This window comes from Erpetoichthys calabaricus, chromosome 7 (assembly GCF_900747795.2).
Source record: "Erpetoichthys calabaricus chromosome 7, fErpCal1.3, whole genome shotgun sequence".
Lineage (NCBI taxonomy): Eukaryota > Metazoa > Chordata > Cladistia > Polypteriformes > Polypteridae > Erpetoichthys > Erpetoichthys calabaricus.
The window spans coordinates 74,107,920-74,124,662 of NC_041400.2; the positions used below are offsets into that span (position 1 = coordinate 74,107,920).

Sequence of the window (16,743 nt, forward strand, 5' to 3'; positions counted from 1 at the left end):
TATTTGCTATAAGTTTCTTCTTATAGTGGTTTTTCCTCAGACCTCTTTCACAACTACTGTATTTCCATCAAGATTTTCAGAAGAAAACATTTTAACGTTTATAATAAATATAAACAATGGATTTCAAATGAATTTGTCAGTGATCTAGTTTTTAACATTTATTTACCTTTTCCATTGGACATGTCCATTACCTCAGTGATAAGCCTTTTATATTGCACAGTGTATACCCATGTATCACTATATTTTACAATGGCAAGCCCCTTTTATCAATGTGCAAGGCATACGTTCAACACAATACAGAACAAAAGTAAGGATTTTCTATTATAGCATAGTTAGATATTTAAATGAAAAGTTGATGTTTTACAGTATATATATATATATGTGTGTGTGTGTGTGTGTGTGTGTGTGTGTGTCATTTTTTGCAATACATGCTCCATTTAAGAACATCCCTCAGAGGCTACAAGATGTTGTGCAGTGGAGTGAATGAGCAAGGGATAAATGGTGTCTGGATAGTAGTATCCAAGAAACTTAAGGACAGTATTGACAGATAAATATGATGATAGGGTAACGACTGTCAAACTGGACCTTGATGAGACTGTAGTTAACATCATTTGTGTATATGCTCCTCAAGTGGGCTGTGAAAAAGAGAAGAAAGAGGCTGTCTGCGTATAAATAGATGAAGAGTTTAGGGAGGCACAAGAGAGAGAAAAGGTGATTGTTGATGGGGGATCTAAATGGGCAGTGGAAAAGATTAGAGATTATAGAGTGGGTATATGGGAGGTAATAATAATAGTCTTTTTTTTTTTTAGATCAAAGTAAATCATCTTGTGACTTACAGTAATGGAAGAAGAGAAAGCCAATTAGACTTTGTAAAATGTGAAAGATCTCACTTGGAAAAAAGAAAAAAAAAAAAAAAGAACAGCAGGGTTATAAATAGAGAAAGTTTGACTGTGCTGCCTAAGTTGGCAGTGATAGATTGGGAGATCAGATACAGCAAGAGAAAAAAAAAACACCCAGTAAGTAATAAAGTGGTGGAGGCTGAATGAAGAAGAGCTTAGAAATAGGCTTAGGGAGAAAGTTTTGAATGAAGTATGAAGGAATGGTGAGGACAGAATCGCAAAGTTGTGCTGAGAGTAGGTGAAGAGGTATTGGGTAGGATGACAGGAAAGAGACCACTGGGGACAAAGATTTGGCAGTGGAAAAGTTAGTTGCAGGACATGATAAAGGCTTGAAAAAGAGGTAAAGAAAACATTGTGCCAATCAGGGATGTAGGAAGACAGAGACATGTGTAAGCAGACAGACTAGGAGGCAAAAAGGGCAGAGACAAGAGCCAAGGTACAGGCCTTAGAGGAGGTGTATGAAAAACAGAAGACACAAGAGGAATGGACAATCATTTTTAGAATAGCAAAGACTGGGAATAAGTCAGGGAAGATGATTTTATTCAGATAAACCAGATAAAAGGTGAGCAAGTTATGGTCTTGAGTGAGCATGTTAGGATCAGTAATAGAAGGAATGGGTACTTTGAAAAGGTGTTGAATAATGAAAATGCAAGGGTAGTAGTTGAGGAAGGAGTCCCAACTCTATTGATAATTTAGCATAGCAAGAAATTACATTATTCTGTCAAAAGCTTACATTTTCAAATATGCAAGTGAATCTGATACGTTCACAGATGAAAGTGTGGGTCACATTAGAGCTGCCAGTTCTAAAGCTGACTCCCCACTAAAAAGCAATATGAGAAGTAGGGTCTATTTTTCTTTTTATATAAATTCAACAGCAGAGATATTTATATAGCAGCATTTACTGATATACGGTAAAACTGAAGACTGTATAATGTCAAAAATATTTCACTTTCAACAGTATGACAACAACAATAATAATTATTTATATAGCACATTTTCATACAAATGTGTAACTTAAAGTGCTTTGCTAGAAGTAAAAGTATTAGATTATGGAGAAAATAGATTCATAAATAAAAATAAAGTAATAAATACGCACACATACAATACAAATTAACAAATAAAATAACAGAAATGGAAGTATAACAGAACAGTCCACATTATTAAATTATAAATGTAATAAGCCCACGTGCATCAAGTTTTCATGGGCAGGCTGAATCGTAATTACAATACAATTATAATGTAAGTTCGATTCACAACAAATAGGTTTAAAATGGCATAGATAGCTCACTAGAGGAAACAGAACTTCATCCTACACCATGCAACACTTCAGTGGGGTTCTGATTTAAAGGAGATGGAAGAAGAAAAATGTACAACAATTTGCAGCCAAATAACAGGCTAAAACTAGTTGCAATTAATTAATTAATTAATTAATTAAAAGTATAATAATAAATAACAATTTCTGTGATGATCATTAGCCATAAAATGAATGAAAGCTTAATACAATATGTGAACCCTGTGGCTATAAAGATTACATTTTGTCTACCTAAGAAAGAATAAGATACAAGTACATACAGTAACTAGAATATGTGATGCATCTAAGGACTACCAAAGTGTACATCAGCCTGGGCTAAAAGAGGAGCAAATTGCCAGAACACAACTACTTATTCAAATATCCAAATAAAGCAAATGTTTAGAGATGGGAAAAATAGATTATGGAAAGAAATTTTCAGCTTTGGTTAACCCTAACATCTAAACATATAATTAAGTAGGAATATCTCCATAGAATTAAAGAACAACACAAACTCAATAGCCGAGTTCAAACAGAAAGACTCAATTTTAAAAACTAAGATTAAAAAGAAAGAAAAACTTAAAATGTACCCTCTATTGCAATTAACTTCAACAGAAAGCCAATATATTTTCTAAAAAGCAAAATATAGTGAACAGGGAGGGATGAGGAAAACTGTTTAAAAAAAAATTGTTGAAGATCTGGTGTAAAGAAAGGGTTTAAATTCTTAATCACCATTTCATTCAGTAAAATAAAAGGAATACTAATCAGCTTCTCCTCTTTCAGCATCAACCAAGGGATACCAAACAAGAATATTTTAGTCATTATGTCATCAAATGTATTTGTTAAATGGTCATTAAAATTAACTTATGAAACAGAATACACCAAAATTATTTCTGAATACATCAAAAACTTTATTGTTGAGCACAAAAGGAAACCTAAGCTAACCAATCACCTTAACAGCTGAAAGACAAGTAATGGGAAAAATCAGAACAGAAAAAGTATCATTTATTATGTGAGGACATTTATATGGCATATCATCAAATGTTAGTTCACATGAAATGAACTGTTACACATTACTCCTGTTCCCAGGAGCATAAAATATCATACTTACTGTGCCATGAAAGTGTACTGTTGCTCATTGTTCATCAGCTAAATGAAATACATTACAAAAGGTGTCATATGTTTACTTAATTGCCTTTTATTTAAAAGTACATTTTGGTCAAAGACTAAAAATCAAGCAGTGTCAACAATTTGTAATAAATAAGGAAATCAGGAAGGGACAGATGCTTTATCATGGCACCATAGAAGGGTCTCCATAAAACCTTGAATTCAATATCACATGAGAGATTAATGATTAGAGAGAGGTTAACCAGAATTGAGAGCTACATGTATAACTACATTTGCAGCTGGTGTAAAAGAAGAAAGAAAACTTCATTAAAAGTAATATTATTTGAAAAAATAAAAGTGCGGCAAAATCTACTGAGGTAATACAGACATAAGCACTGAAGTAGCTTTGCACATATAGACAGACAGACAGCCTCCATGATATTTTCTTTTAAAAAAAGACATGAGTAGAGTGTTTGTCCATTTCAGTACGTTTATGCATCATGCTAGGGGTCATTTATTAGTCCATCTAACAGAGGGGTCTACTAATCTCACTGAAAGACACACATTACCACTTGATGGTGATGTGGTTGGTTAGGTGTTAGCTTGATCTTATTAAAGGATGCCGGAGTCCTTTGTAAACCTTACTTGTGGCGCTAGCTCTCATATTCAGGTGTGAAAAGTGGTCAATCCACAATACTTGAATTCAAAGATCTAAGACAGACAGATACTGACACTCCAAAAAATCCATAATAAGTGAATATTTTAAGTGCACTATTAGATGCATTTTTATTAGGCCCACATCTCTTGTCTTACCCAAATTAAGGAAAAATATAATAGAAGCTGGAATCTCTATGGACCAAAAATTAGATCAATCCCTGCAGTGTTTGTTTCACTAGTCCCTAGCAACAAAATATAAAAAAGTGTTTCAAATAACGGAGAACTGTGTAGCTAGTGGGAAAAAATGTACACATCCCAGTGGGTATATAATGAAGATAGTGTCCATGTGTTGATTAAGTACCGACTCCTCTTAAAATGTTACTCTGCTCCACACTGGAGTTATGCATTTTAATACTGTAGCAAGCGGCTGGCATCCATATTCAGGGGGTGCATCCGTGGACACTGCAATACCTCCCCCATGGAGTGGAGCAGTGCCTCGGTTTCCCACAGGGCTCACTGGGAATTGGAGTTGGGTCAGCCCTGTTGGGTCCCGCAGGCACCGCCAGGGGGTGCTGTGTTTGGGACTCCTGAGCTCATGTGGGCAGCCTATACATCACACCCGGAAATGCAGCCTTTACTCGGTGATCAAGCACCTGGAGCACTTCTGGGTAACTTTATAAGAGGAGCCAACGACCACCACTCAGCGGTCGGAGTCGGGTGGAGCAGGACAAGGTTGCCTGGGAGGAGTGGTGATGCCAGAAGAGAAAGTGTTTGCTGACTGTTGTGTGTTTGGGACTGTGTGTTGCCTGTGGGGTTCACGGGGAAGACGTGCCCCACAGCAGAAGAAAAAATAAACAGTTTATTTTATTTAACACGTGCCTCAGTGTGAATCTGTGTCGGGTCGGGCTCTATATAGCATCTATTTCACAATACATTATTGTTTATCATAGTGCCAGGGACATTTTAAGTGCTGGTTGGACCAGCATTTAAGAATTTCACCATATCCTATATACATGACAGTATCATTACTACTACTACTACTACTTCTGTTACAATAGATTAAAATGTAAAAAATAAGTTTCAGTCTATATATCGGAACAATGCATTTGTTTGCCTTGGAAAATAAAAAAAAAGAACTCTGCAAGTTTTAATTCAGCAGAGACTACAGTATAAGAAAAATTATAGTCTTTTGTGTAACGACTGTACCACAACAATACAGCATTTCAATAAATCCAAATACCATGTTTTATTTGTTTCTTCACCCATTATATACACCATATGTGAATATGTGATATCAAAGTATTGCTTTAATGACAACTGGCCTTAAAGAAAAGGAAATCCAGAATCTATTAGCATGGAATGTAACTGAGTGGCATTATGAATGTGTCAGGACTTTTACAATCACTGTATTTTAACATAGAAACACTACATGTGTGGTTTAATTTTGTCTTAATTTAGTACGTCTTTAGTACACAGGCAATTCAAGTGAATAAAAACATTGTACCTCACTGCAGAGGCCAAAGTAGCCAAAAGAGACTGAAAATAATGTCAAAAGCATGAAGTGCACAAAAGAGGAGATGAACACAGAAGAAAGACAGTAGTGCCACAACAGTCTCAATTTGCATTTCATTTGAAAATGTAAACCATAATCTGGCATCTTTTTGCAGCATCATCTTATTCACATTGGCTACTGGAGTTTCTTTTTTCCCTAATTAAGAGCGGGATTTTCTCTTGTCTCATACTTCGTTTGTGTTATTTTGTTTATCTCTTGTAGATAAATAACATGCCTTTATTTATTTATTTGATTTATTTCTATTGCTTCACCTTTAAGTAGGAAAGACTGAACTTCAGTAACTGGCTTGAAATTGCTATAGCTATGAATATTAGTACCCATGACCCTGTAGGTAGGATGTAGTGGGTTGGATAATGGATGGATGGATGGATGAATATTAGCATGACTCTGCTTAGTCAGAACCACAGAATGTCTATCCTAGGAGAAACAGTGTCCATTTTTTTACTTGCTTTTATCCATTTTCAGCTCTGGAACTGTTTGTCTAGTCAAACCATGCTCATTTTCTTACTCCCCTACTTATTAAAACAGAAATACTTCCTCTTTAATCAATCAGTGCTTTGACATTACCCAACATTTCCCTAACACAGCCTGTTATTCTATTTATTATTGTCCTTCTATTTCTTCAAACTTCTATTTCTATTTTAGGTCTTGGGTTATGGATTGTTAATTTTGCTCTTCTTCAGCAAGGTTTTTTTTTTTTTGCTCTATCTTGCAACTGTTCTTCTGCCTGACCCACATAAGTTGTGCCAGAATGTATATATGCTAGAGTAATTTAGTGTGAACGCCTCAATGAAATACCAAAAATAGGCCCTGCTGGTGAAGGCCTCCTCTTTTTCTTCCCATAAAAATACTTCCAGTTTTATAAAGCTGGGTGCCTGGTACATTAACTGTGTATCAAGGCTCACAAATGCACAGAAACTAGAACCCACCAAAGAGTCTTTACAGGGTATCCACTGACCACAGAAGTGATTTCAGACTACAATCAGTCACAACCTGCTGTCATAATGAAGACAACTAAACAAAAAAGAATCACAGACAATATTTTTCATTATGCATCCTGAATGTTAGTGTGGAATTTTCTCAATCAAACTACCAACCACGTAGGTGCTCAACAAAAACAACAGTCAAAAATAAATTGGTTGTTGTAACTGGAAATCTTTTTAACACAAATATAATTTAGCAGGGGAGAACCAGAACTCTGTGTCAAACAAAACAAATGTCAAAACAAGGATTGACTCAAGCCGCACCACAAGACCAGATTGGCTTGCACAGCAGTTGCAGCCACTATGAATGGAGAAGCAGGCCAACAAATGGGTGATGCTTGGTAGGATGGGTCAAACACATAATTTAACAAAGACTGTAACTGCCAGTGATGGGTAGTAGTGTGCTATGAAGATAAATAAGCTGTGGCACCTGCTGGTTATCTAAGTGCCAAAGGAAATGTAGAGAAGAAGAGAAAGGCTAAGACAACTAAAGATGGTGACTAGCTGACTGCAAAAATCAAACTCAACACACAAAACCTTTCTGTGTTAAATACCTTTCATACGATCTGCTCAGTCCAGCCCCAGAGAATCCCAAAACCAACAGCAAAATCCAAAAAACAAAGACAAGGCTTAGATTAATAAACAAGACAACATACACAGAATATCTGACACCTTTCAGCCTTTCCTACATGACAGTAAAGAAAACAAAAATAATAACCACAAAAGTCAAGTATACAACCAAAAATACTATAAACAAAATGAATAAAGATTCTCATATATTACACAGCCTACCACTGCACTTTGACCGTGGGACTAATATGCAGAGGCATAAGGCAGTGGTTTGTTGACAGGAAGAAAGGATGACCAGAGTCCAAAGGTAACAGTTGGAGAGAAAAGCAGCACAGCAGTCAGAAGGCAAGAAAATTGCTTAGAATCAGGAGTATACAAGACATTAGTACCCTCAAACAGTCAGGGATACCATACCAGTTAAGCAAGCTCATAGAAAACTACTGGGTTCTACTATTAATTATTATTAATTATTAATTAATTATTACTACTGTGAATTTCCCATTGGGATTAATAAAGTATCTATCTATCTATCTATCTATCTATCTATCTATCTATCTATCTATCTATCTATCTATCTATCTATCTATTTACTCAGTGTCAGGTTTGAGGGATGATATTGACACACCCATTGCAAAACATACTCACAGCATATTATATTTCCCTAGTACGTACCTTTGCAAAGTACTGAAAGTCTTCTTGATAATTAGTCATGGTCATCCAATGATACAAACTAATATTAAATTGTAATACAAGTGCACTCTGAGAAAAAATACACGTCTTCAGTCAGAGTTAAATGCAAAGAAATAAGCTGCATGAAAGCATTTGGACATGCACCAAACATGGGAGATTTATTGTTACCACACAAATCTTAGAATTTACCCTGAAGAAAGAACCAATTGTCTGTCTTAGCTAACTATTGTTGCAAGTGATCTCATCCTGAGTCATTGAATAATCGAGGGATTTGCCAGGCCCCAAGCTACAAATTCAGGTAAGGGAGGCGTGTGTAGCCCTGTGAGAAAACAGCTACTGAATATGAAGCCTCCTGGTTTTGCTACATAATTCTGATACCTAACTTTGGTATGCTTGCTCCTCGGAAGCTTTATTTATGAAGCCCACAATAAAATTAAATCTGTTTTCAATTGTGTATATATACTGTATCTATAATTAGAGATTATGAATTAAAAATACAGTAAGCAAATCTGCCAGCACAGCAAAGACAACAGTAATGCATTGGCTGCTTGTTTATAATTCTAAACCTATGTTTAAAAATAACCATTTCAAGTTTTCCATCTACAACAAAATCTGTAGATGACTATGGTCATACTCAGGTGGCTATTGCTATCAACTCACATGCTATTTCAGTGAAAAGTTAGCAGTACCATAGTATAAAAGGCAAGGCATACTTTACTATCTTTCTTCCTGTCCACTTATTGGCAGTTTCTAATTGACACACAACCTGTGCTGGAAAATACAATAAAAGAATAACACTCCCCATTTTATTTTTACTGTTTTTAATACTAATTAATTCCTGTTAAATTCCACAAAAGAGATCTACTTCAAAGGAAATGGCAGACCATAAATTTCACTAATTATGAGCTCTTTGCTTTGAATTTGTGCACCACGGATGTTACTCCTACTTCTTAAGATTCAACAAACGGAGTACAGTATTACAAATGGTTAACTGTCAGATAAACCAGAAGCTGAGCACCCAAATCAGCGAGAGAGAGAGAGAGAAAGAGAAAATAGAGGGAAGAAATCATTGTAATGTCTGATTCAAATATGATATGGTGGTGACCACATGATTAGCTGCTTCCAGTTCCCACACTATGATCTGAGAGGAGAGCAAAGTCTTAATTTTTGTACAGTACAAGAGATGAAGCACACAACCTATTATGAATGTATATTTGACAAACACCAGCAGTCCACTGGAATCTTGAGCCCATTTAACCTCTCAATTTAAATCCTTCTCCTTTATTAAGTTTATACTCACAAAATTTTTATGCATTGCAAAAATATATCATCATATTTTCTGACAAAACAACAAAATCTACTGTGAAGGAGTTTGTAATAATTTCCTTCCCAGCTTAGTTACCAGCATCGTTTCTCTGAATACATCTGCAATATTGAAGGATGTCAAGGCAGCCAACATTCCCACACAACCATTTTCCATACTAGCTTGTGCCATCTGCGGCTATGTCACAGTAAATTTATCCACATGTAACGTGGGAGAGTCATTAATTTCTTCAGCAATCCATAAGCAAGGCTAGCTTTTTTCTAAATTTTTTCATCCCCATTAGGCACAAAGTGCAATAAGGGTCAACTGCCCTAGGCTGCAAAAACAGAGTAACTTTCACTTTTGATGAATGCAGAAGCAATAATGGCTATCCACAAAGCAAAAAAAAATAAATATTGCCAGATCACACGATGAACCAGAAACAAATCCACAGCAGGGCACACACTGACACAGATATTTTCCACATAAAGCACTGATTCAATTTGACATCATTAGCCAGACCAAGCAGTATTTCATTGGACTGTGGGAGGAAGGCCGCTAGCACATACAAAAAAAAAAGGAACAGCCCGGATTCTAACTATAGATCCAAATAATATGCAACACTGTCACAAGGTCATTTAGATTTTTTGCTGTTTTTTTAAGTACAGTATTTGCACATTTTGGCCTTTAGCAAATCTCAGCCTTTTTAACTATGCATCTATGTGTTTAACTTTGTATATTAGAGCCCCTAGACCGTACATGAGGATGCCACAATAAGTTACTGGCTAGCATTGCCTCCTCATAGTTCCATATTCACAGGTTTAAATTTCAGCTCACTCATCTGCATTAGAGGTTATACATTCATTCAAATACACACGGGTTTACTCTGTGTACTGTGGTTTCCTCCTGTACAGTAAAGAGGTACAGCAATAATTCATTAAGTTCACTGTTGACTATAAATTTGTCCTATTTGAGTAAATGTGTTTTTTAATTACAGTATACCCATCAAAGGTTTGAGCCTGCCTAACACCTCTTTTTATCAGCAGTGCCTCTGCACTGTGTTCATCGGTCCTGTAAAATTCTAAGACCCACTGACTAAAAGTCCATTTACATTTACCATGTCTGTGTTGCCATGAGGGTCCACATGATGTAAATTTCATCAGCAGTCATGGGGCATTGACCCTTGCACCGGGGATCACGTATCTCCAAAATTTTGACTGCACAGCCCTATGCACAACTTTGCTCTTCAACTGAGACAAGTAAATGTGGGCACACTTGAGGAACAGGTGTGTGAAGTGAATCAGTGCTACCCATACCTATGCAATCCAACATTAAAAGCATACATTGATAGCCAAATGTGAACAAATTCACGATGAGGAAATCACCCAGACCTTGGGTAAAAATGAAAGTCTGTCCAGGCTGAAATGGAAATATCTGCAAATTGGATATGTAAATACAAAGAAAAAACATTAGGGAAAAAGCCAAGGAATTCTATAACTGCGCAGTGATGCACACCGAATGTCTAAAACATAAACAGACTAGCATGTGCATCCATTGTATGCGATCACATCTGCAGCTGTCTGCTCCAAAGTATAAGCAGTATAAGCAGGCCTTAAGCCCTTCTACCCATAGTAAACTCACCAGCATCTCTTGAGGAATTCTTAAATGTAGTTTAAAGATACAGTGGCCATCCTAACTAAATGCTCATCCCATCTCAACTGGCTCCTCTTGATCTGGAGAAGCAGCTCTTTTATTTTGAGCTCCTCATCTTGTCATATAGGGAAACCACAGGAACCTCATTACACCCACTCGTACCCACAATCTTATTCTTTTGGTTTTTTTAATTACTAAAAAAAAAAAAAAAAAATTTAACTATATTGTCATCTTACAGGTACAACGAAATGTAGTTATCACATACCCCTTGGGGTCAGGATGCAGAGTCAGCTATTAAACAGCGCCCCTGGAGCAACTGCAGTTTAAGGGCCTTGCTCAAGGGCCCAGTGGAGTAGAGTCCCTTCAGGAAGTAATGGGATTCAAATCAGGAACCTTCTGAATACCAGTGCAGATCCTTAGCCTCAGAGCCACCACTCCATAATGGTGACTCTATAGTTGGTGACCACAGGTGAGGATGGAAATGTAGATTGACTGGAAAATTGAAAGCTTCCATCCAAAAAGCTCCTGCTTTATCACTATGATTTTGTGCAATGTCTCCAAAATATTCAATTTGTCAGTCTCACAATCACCTCTTTCCCTAGTCATGAATAAGACTCCAGGGTTCTTGAACTCCTCCCACTGGGGCAGCTGCTCACCCTTTACCTGTAGAGATAAGTCATTCTTTTTCCAGAGAGCATCCTTGAAATTAGTCTTGGAAGTGTTAATTCTTATTGTGACTTCATTACATTCACCTATGAATTGTTTTAGGGTGCTCCAAATATTACAATTTGACTAGGCCAAAAGGGCAATATCATATATACACATCATAAATGCAGACCTCAGGTTCCCAAATTTGATAACCTCATGAAATTTTTAAACATTACAGCAGACACGATGGACCTTTGGTAGAGTCAAAACCAACAATGAATGGACTTATCTGTAAATAAGTGAACACAGCTCTTGTTTCACAAATATGGGTACTGAAGGACAGACTAAATGCACTGGAACCCCTTACTATTGTAGTACATGCAGGAGGCACAGAGAAACAGAAAGACAGCTACCAACAGTTTACCTAAACTGCTCCAAAGCAATCTATTAATCTTCTCCAATTGCTATTATCCTTATCAGCATTTGTTATAACACAGTGCTATTTCCTAGAAGCCCAACAAACTAGTTTGCCTGTTTCTAGTTTGTAAAACATCTTAACATTACACCTCAAAGGGAAAAACCAATACACAAAAAATGACAGTTACAGAAATTATTTTTTCGATTGCCCTAAGGTGATATAAATAAAAGTATGATCAATAGAAAACACTCTCCAAAGGCTCCATGTCTTTTCCGTTCATCACATTACCCAACATATTCAGATATCCACCATTTATATTTTCCCTGAATTAACACTGTCACTTAAAGTGCAAAGAAAATATGCTTTGTAATCATTTGTAGCTAACATATCACTTAGTTATGCTGAGACAGATGTACCCATCTTTTTATAAGGCACATGCGTCTATGTCACTTAGCCTTTTAGATAAAGAGGCATACACTCAGTAGGCATTGGAGCAACTATGCTTACACCATCACTTGTGCCTCATGTCATCAGAAACTGTGAAGACATAATACTCTATTATCCTAATAATACTAATCTTATTAGGCAAAACTACTTTAGCTGTGTCACTCTTTCAGTGAATTCTCTCTATAGGTCTGCTGTTGAAGCTTCATCTGCTGTCACATACAAAGTACACTTTAAAAGTTATGTGTCTTAATATTTATTCTGGTAACTTTATTCTCTCACTGCTTCTACAACTAGAACTGTGTCCATCATGTGTGTGTACTCTTGTTTGCTTGACAAAGCACCTTGTGATTGTGCACTCTGTGCACAACATGACTGACAGACTGGCTGGCTGACTATTTATGCTCATTTTATAATCCACCCAAGACAGCACTCCACACAGATACAGGATTCAGATAATGACGTGTTTGATCTAACAATAATAGTCATTTTTCACTAAGTATGGACAGGTCAAGTTAATACTGCAGAAGTAAAATAGCTCCTCAGATCTACAATGCATTACTTTGCTAACATTCTCTTTATACAATAAAGCATTGCTGAACAGGGAGTTCTTCTTAGGACAATGTTCATAGGCTCATTGCCCTTCATTAAATACTCACTTGTAACCCATAATAAGGTAAGACTAGCCCCTGATGCTACTTATATCAGTACAGAAGAACAAGCTAAAGCTAACTTCAGAGTTACCTTACAAACATTTAATTTAACAGATGAAAGACCGCTTCCTTTCATTGTTAAGTTTTCTGGCCACACTCTCCAGTCTCTTTCCTTAGATGCAATAAATTGTATAAGACTAAACCCACTTCTACCTCCTTACATTTTAAAATAAGTCTTAAGGAAACTGAACATGTTACTACCAACTTCCCAATGAATAACTCATTCACTCATATCCTCAGGGGTCTGCACATCCCTTAGCAGATGACAGCATATATGCAGATAAAGAATAAATAAACTTATTGGGTTACTTTAAATATGATGTTACCATACAATTTACATTCTATATCTTTCCTTGAATGTCAAGACCTTTCCTTATGAACTTAAAATCCATCAAATACTGAGTTCAAAATCCATATTTGACTTACAAAAAATGAAAATATACTGTACATAACAACCTCAATACAATAGGCAGCCTACAGTATTCTTTTACTTTACAGTCCATTAAAAAATTACATTAAATCGGTCATCCTGTGCATCACAGAATAATGGACTGCTTGTTAAAGTGGACTGCTTGCAGGTCAGAGCATTATTAGCAGGCTCCTTATTAAATATGTCTCTGACGCACATGGATTTAGCACATCAAAGTAAGCCTGAGTCTTGTGTTCAAGAACTACACTGAAAACCTGCTCCCCCATTACAGTTCACTCAGTCCTGGCAAGCACAACTAGTCAATGTGGAACTAATCCAGCCAGACTAAAAACAAAAGCTTGCTCAGATTTTAAATGAAAGGAATGCAACAAAATAAAAATAATGAGGGCATGGAAATGATAAAGTGTTTTCTTATTGTAAGAATTTAGCTTTTTTCTTTTAAATTAAATGAGCACATTAGTGTTATACTTTAATGTAAAATCTGGTAAACACTACCACAACGAGACCATATTGCCTTAATAATTCTGCAGTATGCCATTTTAATACTGACATATATTTGGAAAAGAGCACCAAAGTCCAGACAGCACTGCTTATGGACAGGAGCAGTCATGTTTGAGCCTGGAAAGTTATAGTTGTTGCAGGTTTTTGTTCCCACCCAATCTCTTAAATAGAAGTGTTGCTCAAGCAATGTTTTTGGGCTTCATGTTAGTTAAGTCACTTGTTAAGAGCCCCAACTCTTAATTGCTTCTTTTAGCCTTAAACAGCTGCAGTGACTATTTTTAACTTCTTCTTGTTTTCTTAACCAGCTGCCAATTAACAAAAAAATGCAAATCACAAAGGAACCAGCAGGTCACCATATAATTTAGTCCCATTTACACCTGTGCATGTTCATCATGAAATATATGAAAAGCAACAGAAGAGGAAAAAGCAATTACTAATCAAATCTAGGCCATAAATCATTAGGAAAATCATCTTGCCTGAAGAAGGGGCCTGAGTTGCCTCGAAAGCTTGCATATTGTAATCTTTTTAGTTAGCCAATAAAAGGTGTCATTTTGCTTTACTTCTCACTACATTCACAATGGCTAACACGGTAGAACACCCTATACTACGGAAAATATCACCAGAAATTAAAAAATCTACAATATGAAAATGTTGCAGAATTAAAATACTGTACTATCAAACCTTTTACCACAAAGGTTTGACTTCTAATTAAGAAACTGAGTTGAAACATAAAGGTGCAGCTATTGTGGACCTCCAGGACCAGATCTGAGCACCCTTGGTTTAAGGCGCATACGGCTTCAGATGAGATACCTCCCCCTTTGGTGCCATTTGGCAGCCTCTAGGCGCTGCATGGGTTACACTGCTTTTCCCTTCAGCTTGCCAACTCTTGGTCTAGCATCAAGCAGACTGAAATGCCAATCCTACTTGGTGTAATTGTGGGTCTCTCTGTGCCTTAGTAGATTTAGCAACTCCTATGAACTTGGAATAAAAATTAGAAAATTACTGCACTAGAAATAAGGTGTCAAATCAGGAAAGTATGACTCCCTGCAATTATTACCATTCTCATACTTTGTAACAAAGGCACAATAACATGAGGGGTGGCTTGCTATAAAAATCACATTTGAGAAAGTCATATTTGATAAGACAGCAATACATGATCACAAATGGGAAAAATTTTTTGGAATAATTATTACAGTTGTGTACCTAATGGATGTCATCTTGTAAAAATCATAAGAAATTCAAAAGACTTTCTCTTTTCTGGTGTCGGAAAGTACATACTATAGTATGCTTTCACCTACTTTACACATTACAGACCAGATATATCTACCTCTCTACCTGTAATGCCTTTTGAACATCAGGTTGTGTAAACATTTGTATAACCATTAAATATTTCCATATAGGTTTTATAATCACTTATTAAGCAGCAGTTCTGTGAGCTTGAACGTGTTGAGAGAAATGTAATACACAGCAATAAATGCACAAATATTACTAACAGACCGATGACTGACATCAAAAGCACACAGCCCAGGAGCTGCAACAGCGTGAGCATCTCCCCTCATGACACTGTCCAAAACGAAATGAACCAAGAGTTACTGTACTCCTAAGATATGAACGAGGTCTCGGATCGACAAGCGCCTTTTTAGCTGCAACCGCAATGAAGAACAGGTTTTAACCAGTACCACATAGTGTTTATACTGGGCTTGAGTAGCGGAGACAGGAAGACATCCTGTTTTTCTTTTACACAAACCGTGGGAAGGGGGCGAAGCGTATAGCTCTCTGCAAACTCTTTACATTGGACGCTCGAAACCGCCCCCTATCCACCCCACCGCAAGGTCCCCCGCATCCACAAAAATACATACCGATCTACATCATACCCACGCAAGGCATATGGTGACTACAAAGTAGTCCTCAACCACTCTTGAGAACATCCAACTCTCTTAGTCGTTTACTAAGGTCGTTTTCAGTTTAAGTCTGTTTGGTTTACAGAGTCACTGATGTTTCATAAAATCATTTGCTTACGCTTTGATTTTTTTCCCACTCTCTACAAACATCATCCTCTCATCTCAGAAATTAAATCCACTCCAAAATTAAAATACACAATTTCAATCTTGTATGAATCAGTTATTGAGGACTTCTCGATCTATTTAGGTACTGCATCTCACTACTTCCTGATGATACAGACGTGTCCACTCGACCTCACCTCACCCATTACATACAGTATCTCCCTTTCCTCGGACTTGACGCTTTTCAGATCAGACATCAACATTCGCCTGGAGCACATTTAACGAAGAAATCCGACGGCCTCAGCTATATGTGTGAAGCATACAGCCCGGATCACAGATGACAGCACGAGGCGCCCGATTTCCCTTTTCCACCCCAATGCCTACCTGAAGCGTGTCTAAGTAAACGCTCCTGCGGAACTTTCCTCGCTTTATTTCCATCTCCAGTGCGGAGCCTCTGGCTACCGTCGCTCTGCTGCTTTGATTTCTGCAGAACATGTTTCTCCTGTCTTGTCCTTATACAATTTCTTTTCAACGGGACTTCCGCAGCAATCTTTATGGTTTTTTCTTAGGTACACAGCTCAAAGTGATCGACGCTTTTCCAACTCCAACTCTGTGCTTTGCCCCGTGGTCTCCAAGAGGACTCCTGGAGGCGCTGAGTGGTACTGCGCCCTATAAGAGCGAGTGAGAGAGAAAGAAGGAGAGAGAGGAATAGATGGGCGGAGATGTGAAAGGAGTAAAGCAGGAGCTCAGAATCGCATCCAAATCAAAATCAGACCAGACGCTTAGGACTTCAGATGAGCTTGTCGTGTGCACTTGTTTGAGAGACTCGAATACACCACGCAGCTAGGAAACGTATCGTCCTC

General features: G+C 37.1%; 1 protein-coding gene across 3 annotated transcripts in view; it reads right to left on the reverse strand.

Moving 5' to 3' along the window:
* Positions 1–16,506, reverse strand: part of rtkna (rhotekin a) — a 277,698-nt gene extending 261,192 nt beyond the window's left edge. For 2 of the 3 annotated variants that reach the window (XM_028804654.2, XM_028804658.2), the window contains exon 1: positions 16,265–16,504. In XM_028804654.2, coding sequence (XP_028660487.1) covers positions 16,265–16,375 — 111 coding nt within the window. In that variant the 5' untranslated portion in view covers positions 16,376–16,504. Of the gene's footprint in view, positions 1–16,264 lie in introns of all 3 variants that reach the window. The other variant, XM_028804655.2, reaches the window with a different exon arrangement.
* Positions 16,507–16,743: the final 237 nt, after the last annotated feature.